This window comes from Juglans regia, chromosome 14 (assembly GCF_001411555.2).
Source record: "Juglans regia cultivar Chandler chromosome 14, Walnut 2.0, whole genome shotgun sequence".
NCBI lineage: Eukaryota > Viridiplantae > Streptophyta > Magnoliopsida > Fagales > Juglandaceae > Juglans > Juglans regia.
In genome coordinates, this window is record NC_049914.1 from 18,697,583 (window position 1) to 18,719,840 (window position 22,258).

General features: G+C 36.4%; 2 protein-coding genes across 2 annotated transcripts; one reads left to right on the forward strand and one right to left on the reverse strand.

Annotated features, from left to right (window-relative positions):
- Positions 1 to 1,002: 1,002 nt before the first annotated feature.
- On the reverse strand, positions 1,003 to 2,953 carry LOC109014059 (GDSL esterase/lipase At1g71250-like). The gene is made up of 3 exons (XM_018996363.2): positions 2,626 to 2,953; positions 1,318 to 1,953; positions 1,003 to 1,229 (listed from the first exon to the last, which is right to left on the reverse strand). Exons 1-3 carry the CDS (start codon positions 2,951 to 2,953, stop codon positions 1,003 to 1,005), a joined length of 1,191 nt encoding a protein of 396 aa, XP_018851908.2.
- A 3,927-nt stretch (positions 2,954 to 6,880) lies between these two features.
- Positions 6,881 to 8,315, forward strand: LOC109014051. The gene has a single exon (XM_018996357.2). The coding sequence runs from the start codon at positions 6,965 to 6,967 to the stop codon at positions 8,027 to 8,029; it is 1,065 nt and encodes a 354-aa protein (XP_018851902.1). The 5' UTR covers positions 6,881 to 6,964; the 3' UTR covers positions 8,030 to 8,315.
- The last annotated feature ends 13,943 nt before the right edge of the window (positions 8,316 to 22,258 follow it).

Below are 22,258 nucleotides of genomic sequence, written 5' to 3' on the forward strand. Positions count from 1 at the left end.
GGCACTCTTCGATTGGCCTATTTGGCACCTGAAATCACAAAAACTTTTATTGCACTATAAAATCTTTAAAATTCTCACGAGTCCAATGGTGCAATCCATTTTGTCTAATTATGATCTTAAGTGCCTAAAAAATCTAAATGGAATTACGCTCTCTTAGCGGATCATAATTTGACAACGCTCCTAAACCGAAAACCTAGCTAGTTTCTAATCCATGAATTTCTCCTAAGTTTTCATGGTATATCCAATGTCTAAATAAGAGATTCTTTCCTTCGAATTTCTTTTGGGACGTTACACAAAAACCACCTAATGTTTCCATAATTGATTCATCTTTGTTTCAAGTAAACATGATGGTATCCTTCGCCATGTTTAAGTTTAACAAAATTTTTCAAATTTTTTTTTTCCAAATCAAATCAAACATTTTCCAATCTAAATAAAAATTATATTTCAACTTATTATCCAATTATTACTTAAACATAAATATCAGTTTAATTTTTACAAACTTCAAAATAAAATACTCTTAAAATATTATATTCAAACAACTTTTCAACTCTACTAGTATATAATCCACTTTCACAAATTCCAATACAACATTTATTTAAAAAATATTATTCAAAATTTTCTTTACTTTCTCAAAACTCAATCTCAAAAAACTTGTCAAATATTCTCAATATTTTTCATAACCAAACACGGCCTTGAAATTTTTAGCCACCACATCATTTATAAGTGAGAACTATTAGAATAATGATGAGACCCATTTTCAACCTTGTACCGAGTAAACTAGAAAAGACCTGAATGTAGTACTTCACGACTAAAGGAGGTAGAAATATCAAATAATTCTGTCGTATACAGATAGATTATGAGATAGCATAGGAGACTGGCCTTGGGAAATTGCTCTTTTTGATCTGGAACACTAACTCAAAAAAGAAGTTCAGCATTAGAAGAGGAAATTACAAGAAAAAGTGAGTGCTGATTGCTGCATGGCCGTCGAGTGGGATGCAACAATCAAGTGGTCAGTAATTGCTGGATAGTAATAGGACGGCAGATGTCAGAGAATGGTCGGCCAGACCAGGCAGAATCAGCAAGCAAGGAGTTGACTGCTTGTGTAGGGTTGTATAAGTCCCACCAGACATAAGACGAAGCTTGGTTGCAGGCCATTTCTGGAGAGAGGCATCCAATCATCGCACCATACAAGCCAGCCCCACAGCATGCGCTCCTCAGTTCCCCGAATCCTGTAACGCAAAGCATGCCTTTATTGTTTGATATATAAACATGAATGGATTGAATTTTCTTATGAATTGTGGGACAAAAGGTTCATACCGTAGTGTCCTGGATCGGCTAAGATCTTCATTATTCCTCGATATACATCGCAGAAGACTATCTCTACATCAGGCAACATGGACTTAAGCTCTAGAATGTGCTCATCCAGCATTGTATTGTACTCCAAAACCATCTCATTGATATCTTTAACACAATCCCCTCCATCATGATCATCTTCAACTACAGTGGTATTGTTATACCGCTCCCACATTCTACGTGGTGTGCATCCTATAGGCAATATTCCAGTGCATATTATCTTCCTGAAATTTGCGTTGTAAAGATTCCTTACAACATGCATAATCTGGTGGACCAAAATGTGAGCAAATTCTTTGCTGCTAAACTTGAGCATTAAACCTGAGGAATTGCGGAGGAAGAGATCAATGTAGTCATCTTTGCCAAAGGAGAGGTAGACTACAGATGATCTGATAAGATGGTCAGCTCTGTTCTCCCCAAGTTGCAGCTGCAATAGCTGTAAGGTCTCAAAGACTTGGCGTAATTGTTGGTTGAGAGACTGGTGGCTCTGGCTGCTCACGATTGTTGCTTCTGCTGAGCCAAAGTTCAGACCAACTATGAGCTCTTCAATCGATCCATTTTGACTGTAGAATGGTAAGATGTTTGGCAAACCCATCTTCTCAGCTGCAGCAACACTCAATATATATGATTGATTATGGAGAAATGATATTTGCAATCGTGAAATACATAAACGTCGTACAATTATTTTAAAAAAAAGTGAGGTTATATATGATTCACGTGAAAAAAATTAATTTTTTAATAATGAATCAACTTTTTTTCAAAAAAATTACGTAATACTTACACACTTCACGACTGTATCTAGCATTACTTATGTTGAAGTTTCCACTCACGTAAAATAAGTATAAAACAAGCAGAAGATTAGGGCAAAAATTCCCCGAGCCTATATTGGCAAAAACTTGGAACCTTACTAGCTCTTCCCCACACACACACAAATAACCAGCCAGGGCCTAATCACAAGACCGTGGTCCAAAAATATCTGGTACTGCTAGTGTGGTCGTTTCCTACCAATTGGAAAGTCTTTTCTCGTGATTATTGACAATGAATTGTAAGACGTTTACCGTAAAAAAATTCAGTAGATTGAGAAGAAGAAAAAAAAGAAGATGAATAAAACTCATCTTGAAGAAAATATTGAAAGCATACTCTCATGAAAGTTGGATTTGACGACATGGGTTGGAATACTTTGATACTTTATGAGAAGAACAAATCAAGAAAAATTCCAGTCCATTCAAAACGCAGCCGAAATCCCAAGTTGAACATGAAAAGAGAAAGTCGTACCAAGAAGATGAGGAAGAAGGCTTGTGTGGGATCCATTGCACGGATACAAAGAAAGATTATGGTGGAGAAGTGGGTAGAACAGAGTGTTGTCACCACAATCCACAGAAGAGTCACCCAACACGTACAAGGCCGTCGCATTCGAAGCATTTCCAGCCAACGGTGTATCTGAATCTGAATCTGAGAGTAGTTTCCCATTTGCCACAGCGATGACGCCCATCAGGACAACCAGAAGATGAACATGAAGGGCCAACCCTTTTGGTGGTACCGTGTTGATCTCCAGCTTCTCTGCATTGTAAGTACTCTGCTGCTTTTCTTTCAATCTTCTCATCTTTTCCTGGTTGCGATTTCTTGATCTTCTTCTTCTGTTTTCGTTGTCTCTTTGCTCGCTTTCTTGAATTCAGCTGCCTTTGTTTCGTTGCGTATGCATGAAATGACCCCTCTTAAATATGGAATCATAGCTACTGAATCATGTAAATTAAAAGGAAAAATCTCCGTATTATCATTTTTATCATTACCTTGACGTAGCATTAAATAATAGGTTAAGTGTAATATAATAAATTTATAAAATAATAAGAAAATGATAATAAAAAGATGATAATAGGATGATGGGTAAAAAGAATGACGAGTAACATTACTCAAATTAAAAACAATATTTTAATTTGCTTTTTAAATTAATGAAAGGTGAATATAAGATTAGAATAAACAACTTTACACCATAATTTCATTAATGAAAGGTGAATGAACATAATTTGTTTTGAAAATAAATTTTAAAATTTGATCTTATAAATTTCATTATGTCATATGAATGATATGTGATGTAAAGATTTTCAAATAACACTACTCATAAGATTAATACCTCGTTTGGTAATTCATCTTATCTCATCTTATTCCTAAACATTACTCAAACATAAACAATTTTCATTTCAATTTTTCAATTTTTTCATCTAATTATCTAATTATCTAATCATTACAACTTTTCTAAACTTTTAAACAAAACACAAAAAATAATTGAACTTTTTCAAATTTTAAACAAAAATAATATTAAAAAAATTATATTATAACAATATTTTAACTTTGTAATATTTTTATTTAACTTATTCTCTCTTTTCTTAGAAATAAAAAAAATTTAGAACTTAAATTATTTTATTACTATTTATAAACTATTATAATACTATTTACAAATTTTTTTTTTATCTCGTATCATTTCTCAAATGAGAGATAAATGATATTTTTTTTTTTAAAGATCTTTACGTGTACACACAAGGTTGTACGGAATGTAAGTTACACGTCCAGAGTAAAATGCTATCTCACATATCAACGGGTAAAATTGTAACGCCCCATCCTTGAGAGTCTGAAGAGTTAACTCATGTTACCTGATAATCAACTTCAACATTACTAATATACTTCCAAAAGCTCCAAATCAAATGTAAGCATTTCCAATTTAAATAATCACCAAACTCATTTATCAAATCCTCGATACAATAACCCAAAAAAAAAATCAACTTTTCTACAAGTCACTTAAACTTACATTTCAACAATATAATTATAGACTCTAAATTCTCAATATTATAAAGAAATTTTGATTCAAACTAATTTCCTCAATATAATCAATTCTTCAAAATGCCACGTCATCAGAACACAATGAAATTTCTTAACAAGAATTGCCAATACTCATTGAAACTTTCTATTCTTAATCCACTATTCTTAAGCCATCTCACCCAATACTTCATAGTCTTGATCTTCAGCTAAAATATCTAAAATCATCTGAAAATATTAGAGATAAGGAGGTGAGTTATCAACAACTCAGTATACATAGAACAAATACTAGTATGTAAACATGAACATTTATCAAATTTTGAAATGCTGAACAAAATATTTTCTCTCAGAATACATAATCATAAAACTTGTTTTCAGAATACAAAATCGAAACATGTTAACAAAAATATAAAAGCGAAACTTTCAGAAAACATTCTTATTCAAAATTGCCTTGACATAACATAATTGAAACATCATATCATAACATAATTCCATATTTGACTCCCGTGGTAGGGTTGTGCATTATGTGAAAGTCAAGCAGAACATAAATCACCATGAATATCAAAGCGATTACACTCAGAATAGAAAACCACCATTGTATCCAGTGACAGGGCCATATGTCACTATTGTATCCTGTGACAGGGCCAGAGGTCACTATTGTATCTCGTGATAGGGCCAGAGGTCACTATTATATCCCGTGATTGGACCATAGGTCACTATTATATCCTATGACAGGGCCACATATCAGAGCAAAACAGAATCAGAATCAGAGTCAGAACAGAATCAGAAAGTCATGTCAAAAGTTTTTCAGATGCCATATCATATCAAAACAGAGTACTGAAATTCAAATCATTTCACATTTTTCAAAACAGATTTAGAACATCTTCACGTCACATGCAAAATTTATCAAATTTTCATATTCACTCATTTTTCTCAGTACAATAACAGAATGTCAAATATAAGCTCATGTCTACACAAGTCATGCCATAACAAATACCTTATTCTTATACAAAATTTCATGAGTATTGCAGAACAAATAATTGAGGTCGTTTCCAATTTTTTTTCATAACAAAACATGCATATTTTCCAAAAATCAACTTCAGTCGATTTTATTTTTATGCAAAGTCTAGAAAAAGAATCCCACTTACCTGAGCTTCTTAGCTTATTCAGAAATTCTCCACAACAGTACTGAATAATTGTCAATCGTCACCTATAAAAATTCATGTAACTTAAATGAATCTCCAGTGAACAGATAAATATCATATTACACCTGAAGTACCTATTTTAATTTCTCAAAAACTTAAAATTTCTCTTAATTCTAAAATACCATCATTTTCTAAATTTCTCAATATCCACATAACTATTAAACTCAGAATATTTCTAAAATTGCATAATAATATTAGTAATAGATACAATTATGCCATAAAATACATTTCTGGTTTAAAGGCTCATTAAAACAAAACTAATTAAAGTAGGAGATCAAATATTTTATTTAATAAAAATAGACTAATTAGTTTTTCTTTATAGAGTTCAAAATAAAAATCTTGCACTACTATGTACTTCTAAAAAAAATATTAATACTCATAATATATTTCAAAATTTATTTAATCTATATTTAAAACAAAACTCATACAAAGTGAATTTAACATATAAAAACTAAAACATGATCAACTTATAATTATTCTGTTAAAAGCATCAATATACTGACTTAGTTTATAAGCCCATACGTCTATGCCCAAAATAGACTGCAGCCCACGTAATACAAACTCATGCTTTCAGATTCAATATATATAATATCAACTCATGCGTTTTAAAGAAGGCAAAAGGGTAATAACACCTCATATGATTAGGGTAACTGAGATACACAAATATATACATATATATATATGTATCCTTCTTAAGAAAATTACCACAAAACAAAAACAGATCAAGACGTGAGCAGCGGTAGAGAAACCCTAGCGAAACCGAGAGGCAACATGCGATGGCTGAAAGATGCAACTCACGACAAGCACCAAAATCATCAAGAAACCGAGTGAAGCTCACAAGTTTTATGGGCAAAATAGGGCACGACAAAAAGGGTAAAATAGAGCAATGAAAGACCAAACAAAAAGGGAATGCAATGGGAATAAATCACAAGCATGAGCCACAAAATTAGTAAGGAAAATTTCAGAGAAAGTACAATAATGGAGGCTCATGGATAGACCTGTAAATGGAGAGAAAAATAGATGAAAAATAAATCATGCTAAAGAGGAAGAGATCTACACAGTTTTACAGTAAAAGAGGAACCAAAAATTAGAGAGATGGAAATGGAGCCATTGCTAGCCAAAGATAGAGGAATGAGTGGTGGCATTCTCTGACTTGCAGAGGGCAGAACCGAAAATAAGATGGAGAGGAAGAAGGAACGCAGCAGACAAAATTGACTATCTTTATATAAGACTTATTTCAAAACAAAATTTGGTAACATGCTGAGCAATATTAATTTTAAGGGTAATATTAAAAGTAGTGGCGGTAGTGGAGTCGTTTTTAACTATTATTTCTCTAATTTTAAAATGAGTTGGGCACAGTCGATGCGGAAAAAAAACAAGAGAGGGGAATGCATCGAAGAAGAGAAGAGACTCCCATTGCCAAGTAAAAGATGATCCTATCTTTCTTCCATAATTATCTCCTCCAACAGCTAAACATTCTTTTAAGCTTCTAACCTTCTTTGACATGTTCCCTTTGTTATACGTACGTATCTCTTTCCATAAACTTCATATAGGCTTATTTTGATTCTCTCTCTCGCTCTCTCTCTCTCTCTCTCTCAATGTCGGACGACAGCCCTGTCTTAGAAATGACCAACACTCCCACCTCAGAAACCACCAGCCCCGCCGGCACGTCAAAACCCACACCCGAAATAGCTTCATCATCTGGTTCCCTCTCCAAAACTCAATCAGCCATCCGATCCCTCTCCTCCATCCTCCCCACAACCACTCCCCCTGACCTCTGCACCGCTTTATCTCTTCTGCACGATCTTGAAGTCGCCTCCAATATCTCCTTCCTCCTCCGCCAACCCAACTCCGGCGCCGGCGATGACAACCTCTGCCGCTGGCTCTACGACACCTTCCAATCTGGTGAGTCCGACCTCCAACTCGTTGTCCTCCGCTTCCTTCCCATCGTCGCAGGCGTCTACCTCTCCCGCGTCAGTCTCAGCAAGCCCCTCGCAGGCTTCGAGGCGGTCCTGCTGGCCCTCTATGCCCACGAGACCACTTCTCGTGCCGGCCAACCAATAACAGTTAACGTACCGGACTTGTCGCATCCGAGTGTTTACCATGAATCCATATCGCCCACTAAAAACAACTCCACAGCCTTTAACCTAGCCGTTCTATCCCCCAGTTTGGAGCCTCTTGGAACTGTCAGGTCTACGAAAAGGGCTCGGATAGTTGGGGTGGCTCTAGAGTTGTATTACAGCAAGATATTTCAGATGCCAATCGGGTCCAAAATTGACTTCTGCGACTTTTGTGTGATTTGGGCTGGCCATGAAGCGGACGTCGTATGCAAGGATAGCGATTATGGTGCGAGTGAACTGCTTGGAGCGAATGAGTCGAGGGAGAGGATGGGGAAGGAGGGGAGGATTCCTCTTCCATGGGAATTGCTGCAGCCGGTATTGAGAATTCTGGGTCACTGCCTTTTGGGAACAAGAGAAAATAAGGAACTGTTTGATGCGGCATGGGCGGCATGTAGAAGTCTATCTGCGAGGTCTATACATGATATTGATCCTAGGGCAATTTTGGCCACTGGGAGCTTGCTTAGGCTTGGGAAGATGGCTATGGAGCCCAAGGATGATTATGATCCAACTGAAGTTCAAACCTCTGGTGTCATTACAATCTGAAAGCGTTCTATATATGAAGGTTAAATATGAATAAAGAAATCTTTTATTTTTGTTTCTATCCGCTTCTTGAGTACTAAACATACGTGATATTTTTGAAGTTTCTTTCCTTCCTTTCTTTCATGTCAAAGAAAGGAAATATCACGTTGTCCGCTCCATGCTTTCACGTCGACGGAAATTTTATAAGTAAACATACGTATTAAACATACGTGATATTATAAGTTATAATAAGTACTATACTCATATAAGAGTTATAGTATTAAAAGCATATTATAAAAGTTATAGTATTATAGCATAATATGTTAGAATATTTTAAATATGGGCTTCATTTGATTGCACATTTTATAAAACGGGTTAGACATATATATAACTCACAATGATATTTTGTTTTAACCCACTAAGTTGAGTAATCATTTGGGGTTTGTTGCACCTTAGTAATATAGGATTATATCCTATTTATATTGTGGTATAATTACGTATGTAGACCTGGAAAACCAAGGGTCTTGATTATGGAATTTTTATAGATCCATATTAATTGAGTCCTTAATGGGTGGACTCCATTAGTTTTCATTTATAAGAGGCTAGGTCCCTCCTCCTCTCCGTATGTCCATTGGCTTGCCCCATTTATAGCTGATATTTTGTGAGGAGCAAGGAGGAGAAGATCTGTCTATATGCATTCTGGAAACATGACTTCCGCAGGTATATTTTCACCATTTTCGTTTTCAATATTGCTATTTTAGATTCTGATTTCTAGCATGTATTTTCGTGTATTTTTACATTTGGTATCAGAGCCACCATGCTAGGATTAGAATCTCTGGTTAAGAATGCGATGATGCATTTTTGTTGTTCTGTTTTCGGTTTTATTTTATTTATGCAAATCGATCGCTCAAAATGAAATGTGTAGGATTTATTTGCTGTAAATCTTCAATCTGGTTGGGTTTCTATTTTCTCTTAATTGTTTCCGCAACTTTACTGTTATGGTTTCACCATTTACATTTTTGTTTTAATTTTCGGAACCATTTTTGGGCAAGAAAATCGTATTACACAATCGATCGATCAAACTCATATCAAGATCGGTTTTTGGAATGATATTTACTTGTTTTAGATGTGTTTAATCGATAATATGTTTCGGTTTTGAGTTTTTACAAAACTAGGGTTAATACCCATTTCGAAATTTGATTAATCTTCCTTAAATATTGATACCCATTGTTTTAAAACACCATATATGTGTTTTTCCGGCACTATATATTGTTTCCCCTAAATTAATTTTAGTTTTTGATCCAAGAATTGCATGAAATTGAGAAAAATCCGTTTAAAACCCGTAGACCCGGTTTTCAGACCCGCGACCCGCTTGCTGACCCGGCTGGAGGTTGAAGATGAATTCACCTCCAGCCAGAATGTTGCCCACGCGCAGCAGGTGGCGCGTGCGGCGCGTGTGGCACAGTAAAAAGTGTTTTTTCTGGTTTTCTTTTTCCAGTATTTATGTACTCGCCCTATTAAAGTTATATATATTTTTTGAAAAATTTTTGTAACATCATAAGACACTGTTTTATATATTTGAATGTTATTTACACATTTTTCTGTGGGCTACAGTGTACTGAATATTATAATATTTTTTGTGGTGAATAGTCAGTATCTTATATGATCTGTGCATATGTGTACTCTCTCTCTCAACATGTTTTGGATGCATGTTAATTTTGTGACTTGTTATAAGTATTTTGTATATATATGCATTCCAAATTCATATTTAATTTTAGACATATTTGTTGTCTTATATGTTTGATCTATTCACACTGTTTTAGTATCACAATCACATTTGAATTCTAATTGTGATTGTATCAAGTTGATGATTATTATTATCATTTTGTGATTGTAATTTATGGGCATTTAGATTATCCTTATTATTCCATTAAATAAAATTTTTGAAATATTTGTGGGTGGTAGCCGCCAAAGTGGCACACTCATTGATATTTAAAAAAGGATATCTTTGTTTTCTAATTTATTGCACATAATATCTTGCCCAAAGGTGTTATTGTGTGTGACATTTTAGAAAATTGTGTGAATTAATTAATGAGATTATATTAGTCTAGAAATTTCCTTCTGCCTAAAGGTGATGGTATTTTGAAACTGATGTGATTTTATTAATTAGTTTTGTGATATGTTTTAAGAGTACCTTATAGCATGTTGTTTAGTTAGCCCAAAGGTGACTTTACAATGATGCACCAAGGCTCTTACTGTAATGAAGCTCATATGGTTCCGAGCTTAATTATGTATTGTCTAATTAATAGCTCATATTAATTAGAAAGATTTGATATCATCTATTGACTGCATGCTATCTGTTTGGATGATAATTAAATAAAATGTACTATTTCATGTTTCCACAGTTTTGAGTGCCTCCTCTATTTCAAGTCAATTATCTGCTATTGAAACTTTGACTGGGAATAATTATGTGAGATGGAAACGAGACGTAGAAATTGCTCTTGGTCTTTTGGGATTGGATTTTGTCCTAGAAGACCAACCTTCAAAACCTACTGATAAGAGCACTGCCGAATATGTGGCTGAATATCAAGAGTGGGATAGGGCAAACAGACTTTGTCTAAAGATTATCAAGCGTTCTATATCAGATTCCATTATGGGAGCTATTCCAGACAGTGATAATGCTAAGCAATTTTTGGGTGCCATAGGACAAAGGTTTGTTGAATCCGATAAAGCTGAAACTGGAGACCTGATGGATAGACTGATGAGTATGAAATATGATGGTTCTAGTGGAGTTAGGGAGTACATTATGAAAATGATACATATATCCTCTAAGCTAGAAGCCCTCAAAATTCCCATTGCTGAGCCTTTTCTGGTTTATCATGTTCTTAATAGTCTTCCTTGCCAGTTTAATCAGCTAAAGGTAGCTTACAATGCCCAGCGAGATAAATGTGATTTAAATGATTTGATAGTAGTATGTGCCCAAGAAGAGTGTAGGATGCGTCGTAAGACCGTTGAAACTGTGCAATTAGCTTTTCAACCTCAACAGAACAAGGGGTCTTTTCATAATCATAAGTCTAAGTTCCACAAGGGAAATAAGTCACACCGAAATCAGCACAGTAAAAGGTTTGAAAGTCAGACTTCTGGTGGTCCTAAAGAAACTGTGAAGAAAAATGATCAGTGCAAGTTTTGTAAGAAGAAGGGTCATTGGCAAAAGGATTGTTTTAAGTTTAAAGTTTGGTTGAAGAAGAAGAAGAACTCGACAGGTACCCCATTGGCCTTAGTTTGTTTTGAGTCTTCTTTAGTAGATGTGCCTTTAAATTCTTGGTGGATAGACTCAGGTGCAAGTATTCATATTGCGAATTCCTTGCAGGGGTTCGTAAGCAAACGGAGGCCAAGTGAGAATGAAGTAAGCTTATGCGTTGGGAATGGAGTTCAAGTGAAGGTCGAGTTTATAGGAGTAGTAAAGTTGTCTTTGGAGTCTGGTTTTTCTCTTGTTTTGGAGAACACAGTTTTTGTACCGTCAATGAGACGGAATTTGATTTCTATATCAAAACTTGATGAGTCTGGTCAAAACATGGGCGATTTTGTAAAATTTTTACAAGGGAGTGGAATAGTGCCTCAATACACCATGCCAGGAACACCCGAGCAGAATGGTGTCTCTGAAAGACGAAATCGGACTCTAAAGGACAAGGTTAGGAGTATGATGAGCAGAACAAATTTGCCAGAATATCTATGGGGTGAAGTTTTGAAAACTGCTATGTACATTTTAAACAGGGTTCCCAGTAAAGCTGTTTCAAAAACTCCTTTTGAATTGTGGACAGGCCGTAAGCCAAGTTTGGCTCATTTTAGAGTTTGGGGATGTCCAGCTGAGGTTAGGATTTATAATCCTCTTGAAAAGAAACTAGACCCAAAATCTACTCCTGGTTATTTTATTGGATACCCAGATAGATCAAAAGGATATAAGTTCTATTGTCCTAATCGTGGCACCAGAATTGTTGAGTCCATTACTGCAAAATTTTTGGAAAATGATGTTGGTGTTAGTGAGAGTTCTGTATTGAAGGAGTTATTTGATGATCCTAATCCAGTTGTTGTTCCAATTCCTGTTATACAGGAAAGAGCTGTTTCTCCGCCAATTGAGATTGTTAGTGAAGAACCTGAACAACAAGAAGAAATTCCAACAATGGTAGAGTCAGTTTCTGAGCCACAAGTCAGAAGATCTCAAAGAGAAAGAAGGTCAGCATTGCCTAATGATTACATTGTCTATTTGTTAGAAAGTGATTTTAATATTGGGCATGTAGTTGATCCTGTTACTTTTAAGCAAGCCTTGACATGTTCTGAGTCAGATAAGTGGTTAAGTGCTATGGAAGATGAAATGAATTCTATGGAAAAGAATAGAGTCTGGGAACTTGTTGAACTTCCTCCAGATGCTAAAGCTATTGACAACAAATGGATTTTCAAGAGTAAATTAGACTCGAAAGGGAATGTTGAACGAAAGAAGACAAGATTAGTTGCGAAAGGGTTCACTCAGCGGGAAGGCATTGACTATAATGAAACTTTTTCACCAGTTTCGTCTAAAGATTCTTTTAGAATTATCCTGGCACTCGTGGCGCACTATGATTTAGAACTTCATCAGATGGATGTAAAGACAGCATTTTTGAATGGAGATCTTTATGAAGAAGTTTATATGAGACAACCTGAAGGTTTTGTTGAGAAGGGAAAATAAAACTTGGTTTGTAAGTTAAATAAATCCTTATATGGCCTGAAGCAAGCGTCTCGACAGTGGTATTTGAAGTTTGATGAGGTTGTAACTTCGCTTGGTTTTGTTGAAAATGCAGTGGACCAGTGTATATATCGCAAGACCAGTGGGAGAAACTTTATTTTTCTTATTCTGTACGTAGATGACATTTTGCTTGCCAGCAGTGACTTGGGACTACTTCATGAAACAAAGAAAATGTTATCTGCTAATTTTGAGATGAAAGATCTGGGAGAAGCTTCTTTTGTGCTTGGCATTGAAATATGTCGTGATAGAGCTCGTGGTTTGTTGGGGCTTTCTCAGAAGCTTATATACGGCGTGTACTGCAAAGATTTGAAATGCATAACTGTGCACCTGGTGATGTACCAATCATAAAAGGAGATAAGTTCAACAAAACTCAATGTCCCAAGAATGAACTTGAAAGGGAATCTGTAAAGAACATACCATATGCTAGTGCTGTGGGGAGTTTGATGTATGCTCAAGTTTGCACTAGACCAGATATTGCCTATGCAGTTAGTGTTCTTAGCAGGTTTCAGTCGAATCCAGGGCAAGAGCATTGGAAAGCAGCTAAGAAAGTTATGAGATACTTGAAGAAAACTGAAGGTTACATGCTCACATTCCAGCGTTCAAATCACCTTGAGGTGGTAGGCTACTCAGATTCTGATTTTGCTGGATGTCAAGATGATTTGAAATCGACCTCAGGTTATGTTTTTATGCTAGCTGGGGGTGCTATTTCTTGGAAGAGTGTTAAGCAAACTCTGGTGGCATCTTCTACTATGCAAGCTGAATTTGTGGCGTGTTATGGAGCTACCGTCCAAGCTGTTTGGTTAAGAAACTTTATTTCTGAATTGAAAGTTGTTGATTCCATCTCAAGGCCAATTACTATTTATTGTGATAATAGTGCAGCGGTATTCTTTTCAAAGAATAATAAAAGTTCTAGTGGATCCAAGCACATTGACATCAAGTATTTGGTGGTCAGAGATAGAGTTAAAGAAGGGCAGACAAAGATAGAGCATGTTAATACAGAGGCGATGATTGCAGATCCTTTGACTAAGGGACTCGCTCCTAAAGTTTTTAAAACACATGTTACTAATATGGGTATTGTGGAAACTTTTGATGTTTTTGGTTAGTGGGAGTTACTTATGTAAAAAGAACTACGTTTTGGCTTGATCCCTTTACAGGGTACGTAGGTAACCCATTTGTTTTAGGGTGCAGCCCCTTTCCACTAATAATAAATCTCCCCTATTCATACACTAAGTTTTTGAGCATGCATTTGGCTTATGTCTTTTATTATAATATCATTATGATCTCGAGATATATGGGCAAAAGACATAAGATGAGTCTCTTTTAGAGACATGGCTTCATTTTGAAGCATTATGAGGACTGATATGAATTAGCATAGCTTTTGATCACATTGGTACTAAGTTCATACTACATACTACCACATTGGTCGAAGGATGGGGATCCATGTCGATAAGGATATTAGCATTTGTAGCTGTGGAGTGGTCTTACATCGTTTAAGTGGTGTAACGATTTCCATGTTCGATGTTGATATTCTTGTTGGACCGGATCGTGTTTTCTAAGGTGCTATCATTTGAGCTATGTATTTGTGTGGCCACCTATGTAGTCTAACCCGAGAGTCATATATTATTATTATTAATTTTTTTTTTTTAAAACAAGTTTTATTTTATAGCAATCAATGTTTGCCCAAGTAGGAGAATGTTAGAATATTTTAAATATGGGTTTCATTTGATTGCACATTTTATAAAACGGGTTAGACATATATATAGCTCACAATGATATTTTGTTTTAACCCACTAAGTTGAGTGATCATTTGGGGTTTGTTGCACCTTAGTAATATAGGATTATATCCTATTTATATTGTGGTATAATTACGTATGTAGGCCTGGAAAACCAAGGGTCTTGATTATGTAATTTTTATAGACCCATATTAATTGAGTCCTTAATGGGTGGACTCCATTAGTTTTCATTTATAAGAGGCTAGGTCCCTCCTCCTCTCCATATGTTCATTGGCTTGCCCCATTGATAGCTGATATTTTGTGAGGAGCAAAGAGGAGAAGATCTGTCTATATGCATTCTGGAAACATGGCTTCCGCAAGTATATTTTCACCATTTTCGTTTTCAATATTGCTATTTTAGATTCTGATTTCTAGCATGTATTTTCGTGTATTTTTACATAATATACGTATAATAGTATAGTATTAATATCACTATAAGTTATAAGTTATAACTATATATACCTAATAGGCTTATAGGCTAATACAATGATTTATTAATCATATTACAAGTTTACATATACAAAATGTAAAAACTTAAAAGTTTAATATATTGAAAAATTGAAAATTATCATAGATTCATAGAATCATAAATTATAAATTTATTAAAGATTGAATTTGAGTCATTGACATACTCTAAGTTAGTAACAAATTAGCAATTAATATTTAACATCATAAATATAATTATCATTGTATGTTAAGTTAATGTTAAGTTTTGGAAAATATGGTCTTCATATTGTTGGAAAATATGATCTTCATGCCATGTACCCATTATATGTTAAGTTGTTAAGTTTTGAATTGTAATTTATAATTTGTAATAACTTTTGTATTATTATTATTATTATTATTTTGTTTTTCTAGTTTTTTATATAGATTATTTTTCTTTTATCATTGTATTTTTCAAGATCAAAATTTTTTTTTTTAGTATTTTTAGCTCAAAAATATACAAAATTTGAAGGGGGCCGAAAATAATTGAAATTGGACAAAAAAAAAAAAAACCAGATTTAGATAGGTTGAATGACCCATTTTGGGCATGGTCCAGACCGAATGGACCACCCTGGACCTGACCGGACTGAAATGGACTGGACCAGTTCGGTCCTATACATTACTCGATTCGGTCTAGGGTGGGAAATCCCTAGACCAAATAGGTTCAATCCGGTCCACAAAACCGCCTAAGACTGGATCGGACTGGACCGGACATAATCGATATCACCCCTAGATTTGTTCAACTCGTCTTCATCGCCAATGACACTCGTTGTCTCTCTATTGGTGCAGGTCGTTGTTTCCCTAACTGCTACCCTTTTTCCTTAAACTCGATTCTCCTCCTTAGCATATCGTTTTTCTTTCTTCTCGTGCGTCCATTGCTATCACCCTTCCCTTTACCCGGATCTTTTCATCTCCTTGTCACTAATGGCCTCTCGTAACGCTTCTCGCTTTGGTTCTCATTATTCTTGCTGCCAAAGGTCACCGAACGGGTTTGGTGATAGTGGTTCCTCTGAACCAAATAGATTTCAGGGGAGTTATTGGTTCGCCACTACTACTTAGGTGGATTTGGATTTAGCAAGGGATTTGTATAGGATCCTCGATTCTATTGACATGATTTTGCCTAGTACTCTCCACAACATCATCAATTTTGAAGGGTTTGCTGAACACGTGGGCCTATACATAAGTATGTTTCTAATGGGGCTAAGATTCCCTTTTTGCCTCCCTATTCACGACATTCTAGATTTTCTGAGTATGGCTCCAAACCAGCTCCTACCCAATGCTTGGAGAATCCTACTATCGTGATGCATGGCATGCAGCTCACGTTGGAGCCCGCAGGCAAGGAAATTCTAGACATCACGACTCATGAATGTTTTTACACCCATGGTGCCCTGCAACATGACTGGAATCAGTGTAGTTTTTGTTCACATATAGGATATAAAGTGGCGCGCGTGTAGTCTCACTATTCCCTAGTTAAGGAATGGTACATGAAGTTTTTTTTCATACAAGAGTTCCCAGTGAATCAAGCCTGTCACTGCAAATTCCCAATTAGGTTATTGTGGAGTTGTGTTCTACGAGGATGTGACTTTAAGATAACCCTCTCTAGGAGGAAGACAGACTGTTTGGACCTTGTCTACTCATGGTTTGAGGGAAACCCTAAGCCATTTTGGTTTGCTTCTTACCAAAAAAAAAAAAAAAAAAAACATAGATCATTTCTTGGTCTTTTGGGACCGATCGTGGTACATCGGTCGCCAATCTCTTAGTTAGGGGGCGTCGCTGCACCCTGTGGGCAAAAGAGACCTTCCTCCGTCCTATTGGAGCAAAAGAGAGAAAAACCTTGTATTGAACGTGTTAGTGTTTGTGACACTAAAGGAGGTCGTGCAAGTCACACTATGACCATTGCACCGCTAGCCCTAAAGGTGGTTCTAGGCAACCTTGTCCATTCCCCTCATTCTCACTTGATGACTGAGGCCAAGCCCTGCAATCGCATGACCGCCTGGCTTAGATTCTTGACCAAGGGGAGGATGACATTGACATGGCATTGGACGCCGGGTTCTTTGAGACCATTCCAGATGTCTTTCAGGGATATTTCCCTGAGGCACTATTTGAAAAATTCAGGATGCTGTCCTCGGCAGAAAGTGAATCAGTGGAAGTGTGGGAGGTTGGTGAGGAGGAGCATACCCCTATTGTTCATAGTACATGGGGGTGTCGAGATCGTGACCAATACCTCTTCTTCAATTTCATCCACAATTTTTAGTGAGCAAATCCTAAACATTCCAACCAGCCTCCAAGTCCTTCCTAGACGCGGTTGCACGAGTATTAAGCCCAATGGGAAAGAAGCTTCTACACCATCCTTCCCCCTAGCATTCCTTCGCTTGGCAAATAAGTCTTTTTCTCTATTTCCCCGGGAGGGATTCTTTCAGATTCCACCACTAGCAAGGGTAGCGATGGGCGTGTGGAGAATTGGCTCTTGGCTACGACGTGTATGATCTCGGCATCATGGTCCCCTGTGGCCCCTCTATCGGCACCTCCTAGATAGGCAAGTGATGCTTTGCCTGGCATTACCTTCGAGGAGTCCAGTTCCTCGGGATCATCAACCCCTTCCCTTTCGAGTCCCTTGGCATCTATTCCTTAGGATCATCAGCCCTTTCCCTTTTGAGGCCCTTGGCATCTATCTAACCAATTGATGACTCTATGGACCCTTCCAATAGCCAACTTGTGCCTCAACTAGAGCGCTTTCTTTCCCTGAAAAAATGGGAGAAGGTCAACTGGCAATTGGGTTCTCATTCTAGTGTTCAAGAGATTGAGATAACCTCATTTTGTAATGAGATTGCTGACCTCCTAAGGGAGTTGCAGAAAGTCTAAGAGCATAAGTGGAAGCGTACCTACAAAGCAAATCATTTGGAGGAAGAGCAAGATGTTGAGCGCCTTCACAGCGACAGGTTGGAGATGGAGCTAGAAGGGCCGAGTAGTCACTTTTACAAGTATGCCGAAAGGGTTTTATAGGCAGAGGGTTCCCATCGACATCACCAATTGGATGTTGACTCCACTCGTAGTCAAATGGCCCAGATGGAGGCTCGACTTAAGACTGTTAGGGAAGAGCTTAGACAGCACAATGGGCTTTACTTCCAACTTAGCAGTGTCATTGAGTCTGTCAAGAAGAAGCTCACCCAATCCTAGCGGCTCATCGACAAATTGGAGACCATACTAAAGTCTTCTCAGAAGGAGGTTGTTCACATTTCCCCCAGATCTCGAAGGCTACTTGGCTTCATAATCGAGCCTGTAGGGTTGGGTACAATCTTGGTCTTCAAATGTTGAGGGATTTCTTATTAAAGTAGTCAAGAACAGACTTGACGACCTTAAATTTAAACGACTACTTCAATGCCTTTAGCTCAATCTTTACATTTTTATGAATTTTATTGGACCTTGCTTTGGTTATTTCCAAACCTTTCGTCTAATTTCTTTACCACGGCTCTTGTATCATAAGCTCCATTTGTTGTGCATGATAATAAATTCCAATGTAATGGTTACATCCCAAACTGACCGCAACCTGGGTGAAAGCTAACCCAACCATGCACACGATTGCCCTTTTGTTGCCCAGTGCGAGTGTTAGCCCCGATGGCATGTGCGTTGCCAACACTCGGCTTATAAGGTGGTAGGAGAGATGCTCGACTGCAATGAGGGTGATTGTTAACTAGACTATACAAGTGTGGTTAGTGAACGAACACCAAGTGCAAGTGTTAGTCTCAATCGCAAGCGCCTTGCTAACACTCGACTTGTTTGGTAGCAGGAGAGGTGCTTGACCGTAATGAGGGCAACAATTAACCAGACTCTACAAATGTGGTTAGTCTATGATCACAAAGTGCGAGTGTTAGTTTTGATCACATGTCTTTTGTTAACACTTGGCTTGTATGGTGGTGAGAGAGGTTCTTGACTGCAATGAGGGCAATGACTACCCAAATTATACTAGTGTGGTTAGTCTACGATCGCCCAATGCGAGTGTTAGCCCCGATCCCATGCACATTACTAACACTCAGCTTGTATGGTTGCAGGAGAGGTGCTTGATCGTAACGAGGCGATGGCGAACCATACTATACAAGTATGGTTAATCTACAATCACCAAGTACGAGTGTTAGCCTCAATTGCATGCTTGTTGCTAACACTTGGCTTATGAGGTGGCGGGAAAGATGCTCAACTGCAATGAGTGCGATTGTTAGCAGACTATACAAGTGTGGTTAGTCTACGAATGCCAAATGCAAGTGTTAGTTCCAATCGCATGTGCGTTTCTAACACTCGGCATGTATGGTGGCAGGAGAGATGCTTGATTGCAATGAGGGTGATGGCTAACCAAACTTAGTGTAGTTAGTCTATGATCACCAAGGGTGAGTGTTTGCCCTGATCGCAATGCGCATAGGTAACACTTGACTTGCATGTTGGCGGGAGAGGTGCTCGATAGCAATGAGGGCAATGGCTAGCCGCAATGATAAAATTAATTTTTTTAATGGTAGACCCACCTTTTTTCAAATGGAGTATGCAGGACTTTCATAACCTACAAATGTATCTAGCATTACTCTTCATACAAAAAAGGGAGAAATGAGATGCAAGGCACTTAGTTATTTTCAAGGGATCCTTTATATTTTTTTCCTTCTCTTTTTCACCCAACCGCCCAACTCCTTCTTCTCCTTTTCTGAGATTTTTTCGTTACCCCATGAGTTTTTAGCATATTGGTTTTCCATCACCACACTGGTAAGCTATCTCTCTCTCTCTGTTCATCCGTTACTCTCTCTCAACTTGGTTGCCTTTGTCCCATGGTCCAAGACACCACTCAATTGATTGAACTGAGTTATTGCATTTTTATATTTCTATAACTAATATATTTTAATTATTTCATTACATTATTATTGGTTTTAGAAAGAAAAATGGTTAAGATGCATAAATCCGAATTGTGATTTAAATTGATTTATAACATAGTTAATGCTTAATTTTATAACTTGTGATTTAATTAAACAATATTTCTTCACATGCACAACACATTTTTTATATTCTATTCTTTCTTTTTATTTTATTTTATTTTTTTCTGATTTCAATTTTTTTTTCTTGTTAAGCCAAGAAATGCAAAAGTATGAGAAAAGTCAAAGTTCTCTTAGTGTGTATGAGAAAAGTCAAAGTTCTCTTAGTGTTTGGATTTTGGACGGAAGCAACAAAAGAAATGAAAAGTATGAGAAAAGTCAAAAAGACATTCTCTTAGGCTGTGTTTGGATGTTGAGCTGAGTTTAGCTTAGTTAAGTTATTTATGAATAGTAGTGAATTGAGTAGTGGAGAGAGTTATGTGTGGGTCATCTAAACTGAGTTTAAAGTGTGTTTGGATGTTAAAATGAGCTTAGTACGTTTTATGTGAAATTGAAAAAGGTTGTGAGTCCCACGTGTAATAGGATTTTGAGTTGGGATGAGTTTAGTAATTTGAGAGTTGAGTGTTTGGATGTTAAACTCAGTTTAAAATTAGACTAAACTTAGTTAAGTTTAACTGAGTTTGGAAACCAAACGCAGCCTTAGTGTTTAGACTTTATACACTCAAAGGAGAGTCTTTTGGGCTGAGACGGACTCACAAGGGAAAAACAAAAAGAAAAAAGAAAACGCATGCACGCACTTATGCGGAAAAGAAAGAAAGGCCACACGGAAAAAAAAAAAAAAAAAAAAAAAAGAAGGTGTGACTTTCTGTTTTTGGACAGACGCAACACGCACAAATAAAAAGGAAACAACTTTCTTTTCGACTGGGGGAAAAAAACATATTTTGGTAAGCGCCGCACGCATTTGAAGAGTTCCTCCATGGGTCCAACTGTCGCAGCCAACCTTCCTCCTCCACTGCCGCCATTCATCTCCATCCATTTGGCTTACTCTTTCCACTCTCTACTATTTATTTAATTTTAGTTTAAAGTTTATGATTTATTTTTAAGATATTTGGTTTAGACCTTTGGATATTTTATTTGTTGTTTATTTACTTGATGTTAGTTATTTTTCTTGCTTCTTTAAGTTTCCATTAAATAGATATTACAATTATTTTGGATTGATTTTGAGAATTTATGATTTAAATACAAGGATGAACTTTAGAATTTTGATTTTGGAAATTTTCAATTTTCAGCTCATATTACATTAATTATTTTATAATCTAGCTTAGTTTAGTTTTGTTAATCTTTTAGTTCCATTGCATATTAGATTAATTAAGACTAATTTAATTTCAGTTTTATTAATTAATTTTTTTATTAATTGCGATTGTTTAGCTTAGTTGGTTCCTTAATTGTTAATTTCAATTTGTTAGTCTTTTATATTTTCATTCCGACACTCAAAAAAAATTCTAAAAATATGAATCTAGTCCATGACTAGTGTCCTTTTTATTCTCGTTGCACTCTTCCATTCATTGCACATACCACAACATTTATTTTTCCTTTGTGAATATTTTCACCATTTTAAATGAGTTTGATTTTAAGCAATTTTTCCTAAGGAGAAAATCTAGAAATTTATTCCTAATTATTACGCGACATCCTTTTACACTTGGGACAGCCTTCGTGCTGCTCATTTTTTAGCGAGTCAAGTTTTTGGTGCCGTTGCTGGAGAATAATTGCTTAACGTAAATTTAAACTCGTTATTTTTTATTTTTTATCTTTATTTTTACTTCAAATGTTTCTTTCACTATCTTATCTCTGATTGCACATTTCATTTGTCACCTACTACTCAGTCGCTTGAACCTTATGCTATTTGGATTGATGTTTAATGTCATGAGTGAGAGACAATTCAAATAGGTTGCTTAGAGTTACATCGAGCATTGAGAGTAGTATACACAGCTTAGAGATAGATAGCTCTTCTGTTTTTTCTACAGACGATGACATTGAAATTGAACAAACCATGGATGCACCTGCACCACGCACTCTTAGTGATTATTTGCAGCCTACTTGCACCACTACACCATCATGCATTATTTTACCTGATAACGCACCTAATTTTTCTATTAAGCATGGCATGATGTCAGTGATACCTCAGTTCCATGGAATGGATTATGAGAGTCCTTATCAACACCTAACAGATTTTGAGTTGGCCTGCACTACTTTTATCAATAGAGCCATTACTGATGAATTTATTAGACTTTGTTTAAAGCGAAGATTTGGTTTAATTCTTTGAGGCCTAATTCTATCTATAGTTGGTCTGATATGCAGCGTGAGTTCTTAC

Excerpts from the sequence above, each read along its gene's own strand:
- LOC109014059 (XM_018996363.2), bottom strand. The coding sequence starts at position 2,953 with ATGAGAAGATTGAAAGAAAAGCAGCAGAGTACTTACAATGCAGAGAAG. Across the intron at positions 1,954-2,625 it reads CCTTCTTCCTCATCTTCTTG|CTGAGAAGATGGGTTTGCCA; the intron begins GTACGACTTTCT and ends GTGTTGCTGCAG. Across the intron at positions 1,230-1,317 it reads AGCCGATCCAGGACACTACG|GATTCGGGGAACTGAGGAGC; the intron begins GTATGAACCTTT and ends TTTGCGTTACAG.
- LOC109014051 (XM_018996357.2), top strand. The coding sequence starts at position 6,965 with ATGTCGGACGACAGCCCTGTCTTAGAAATGACCAACACTCCCACCTCA.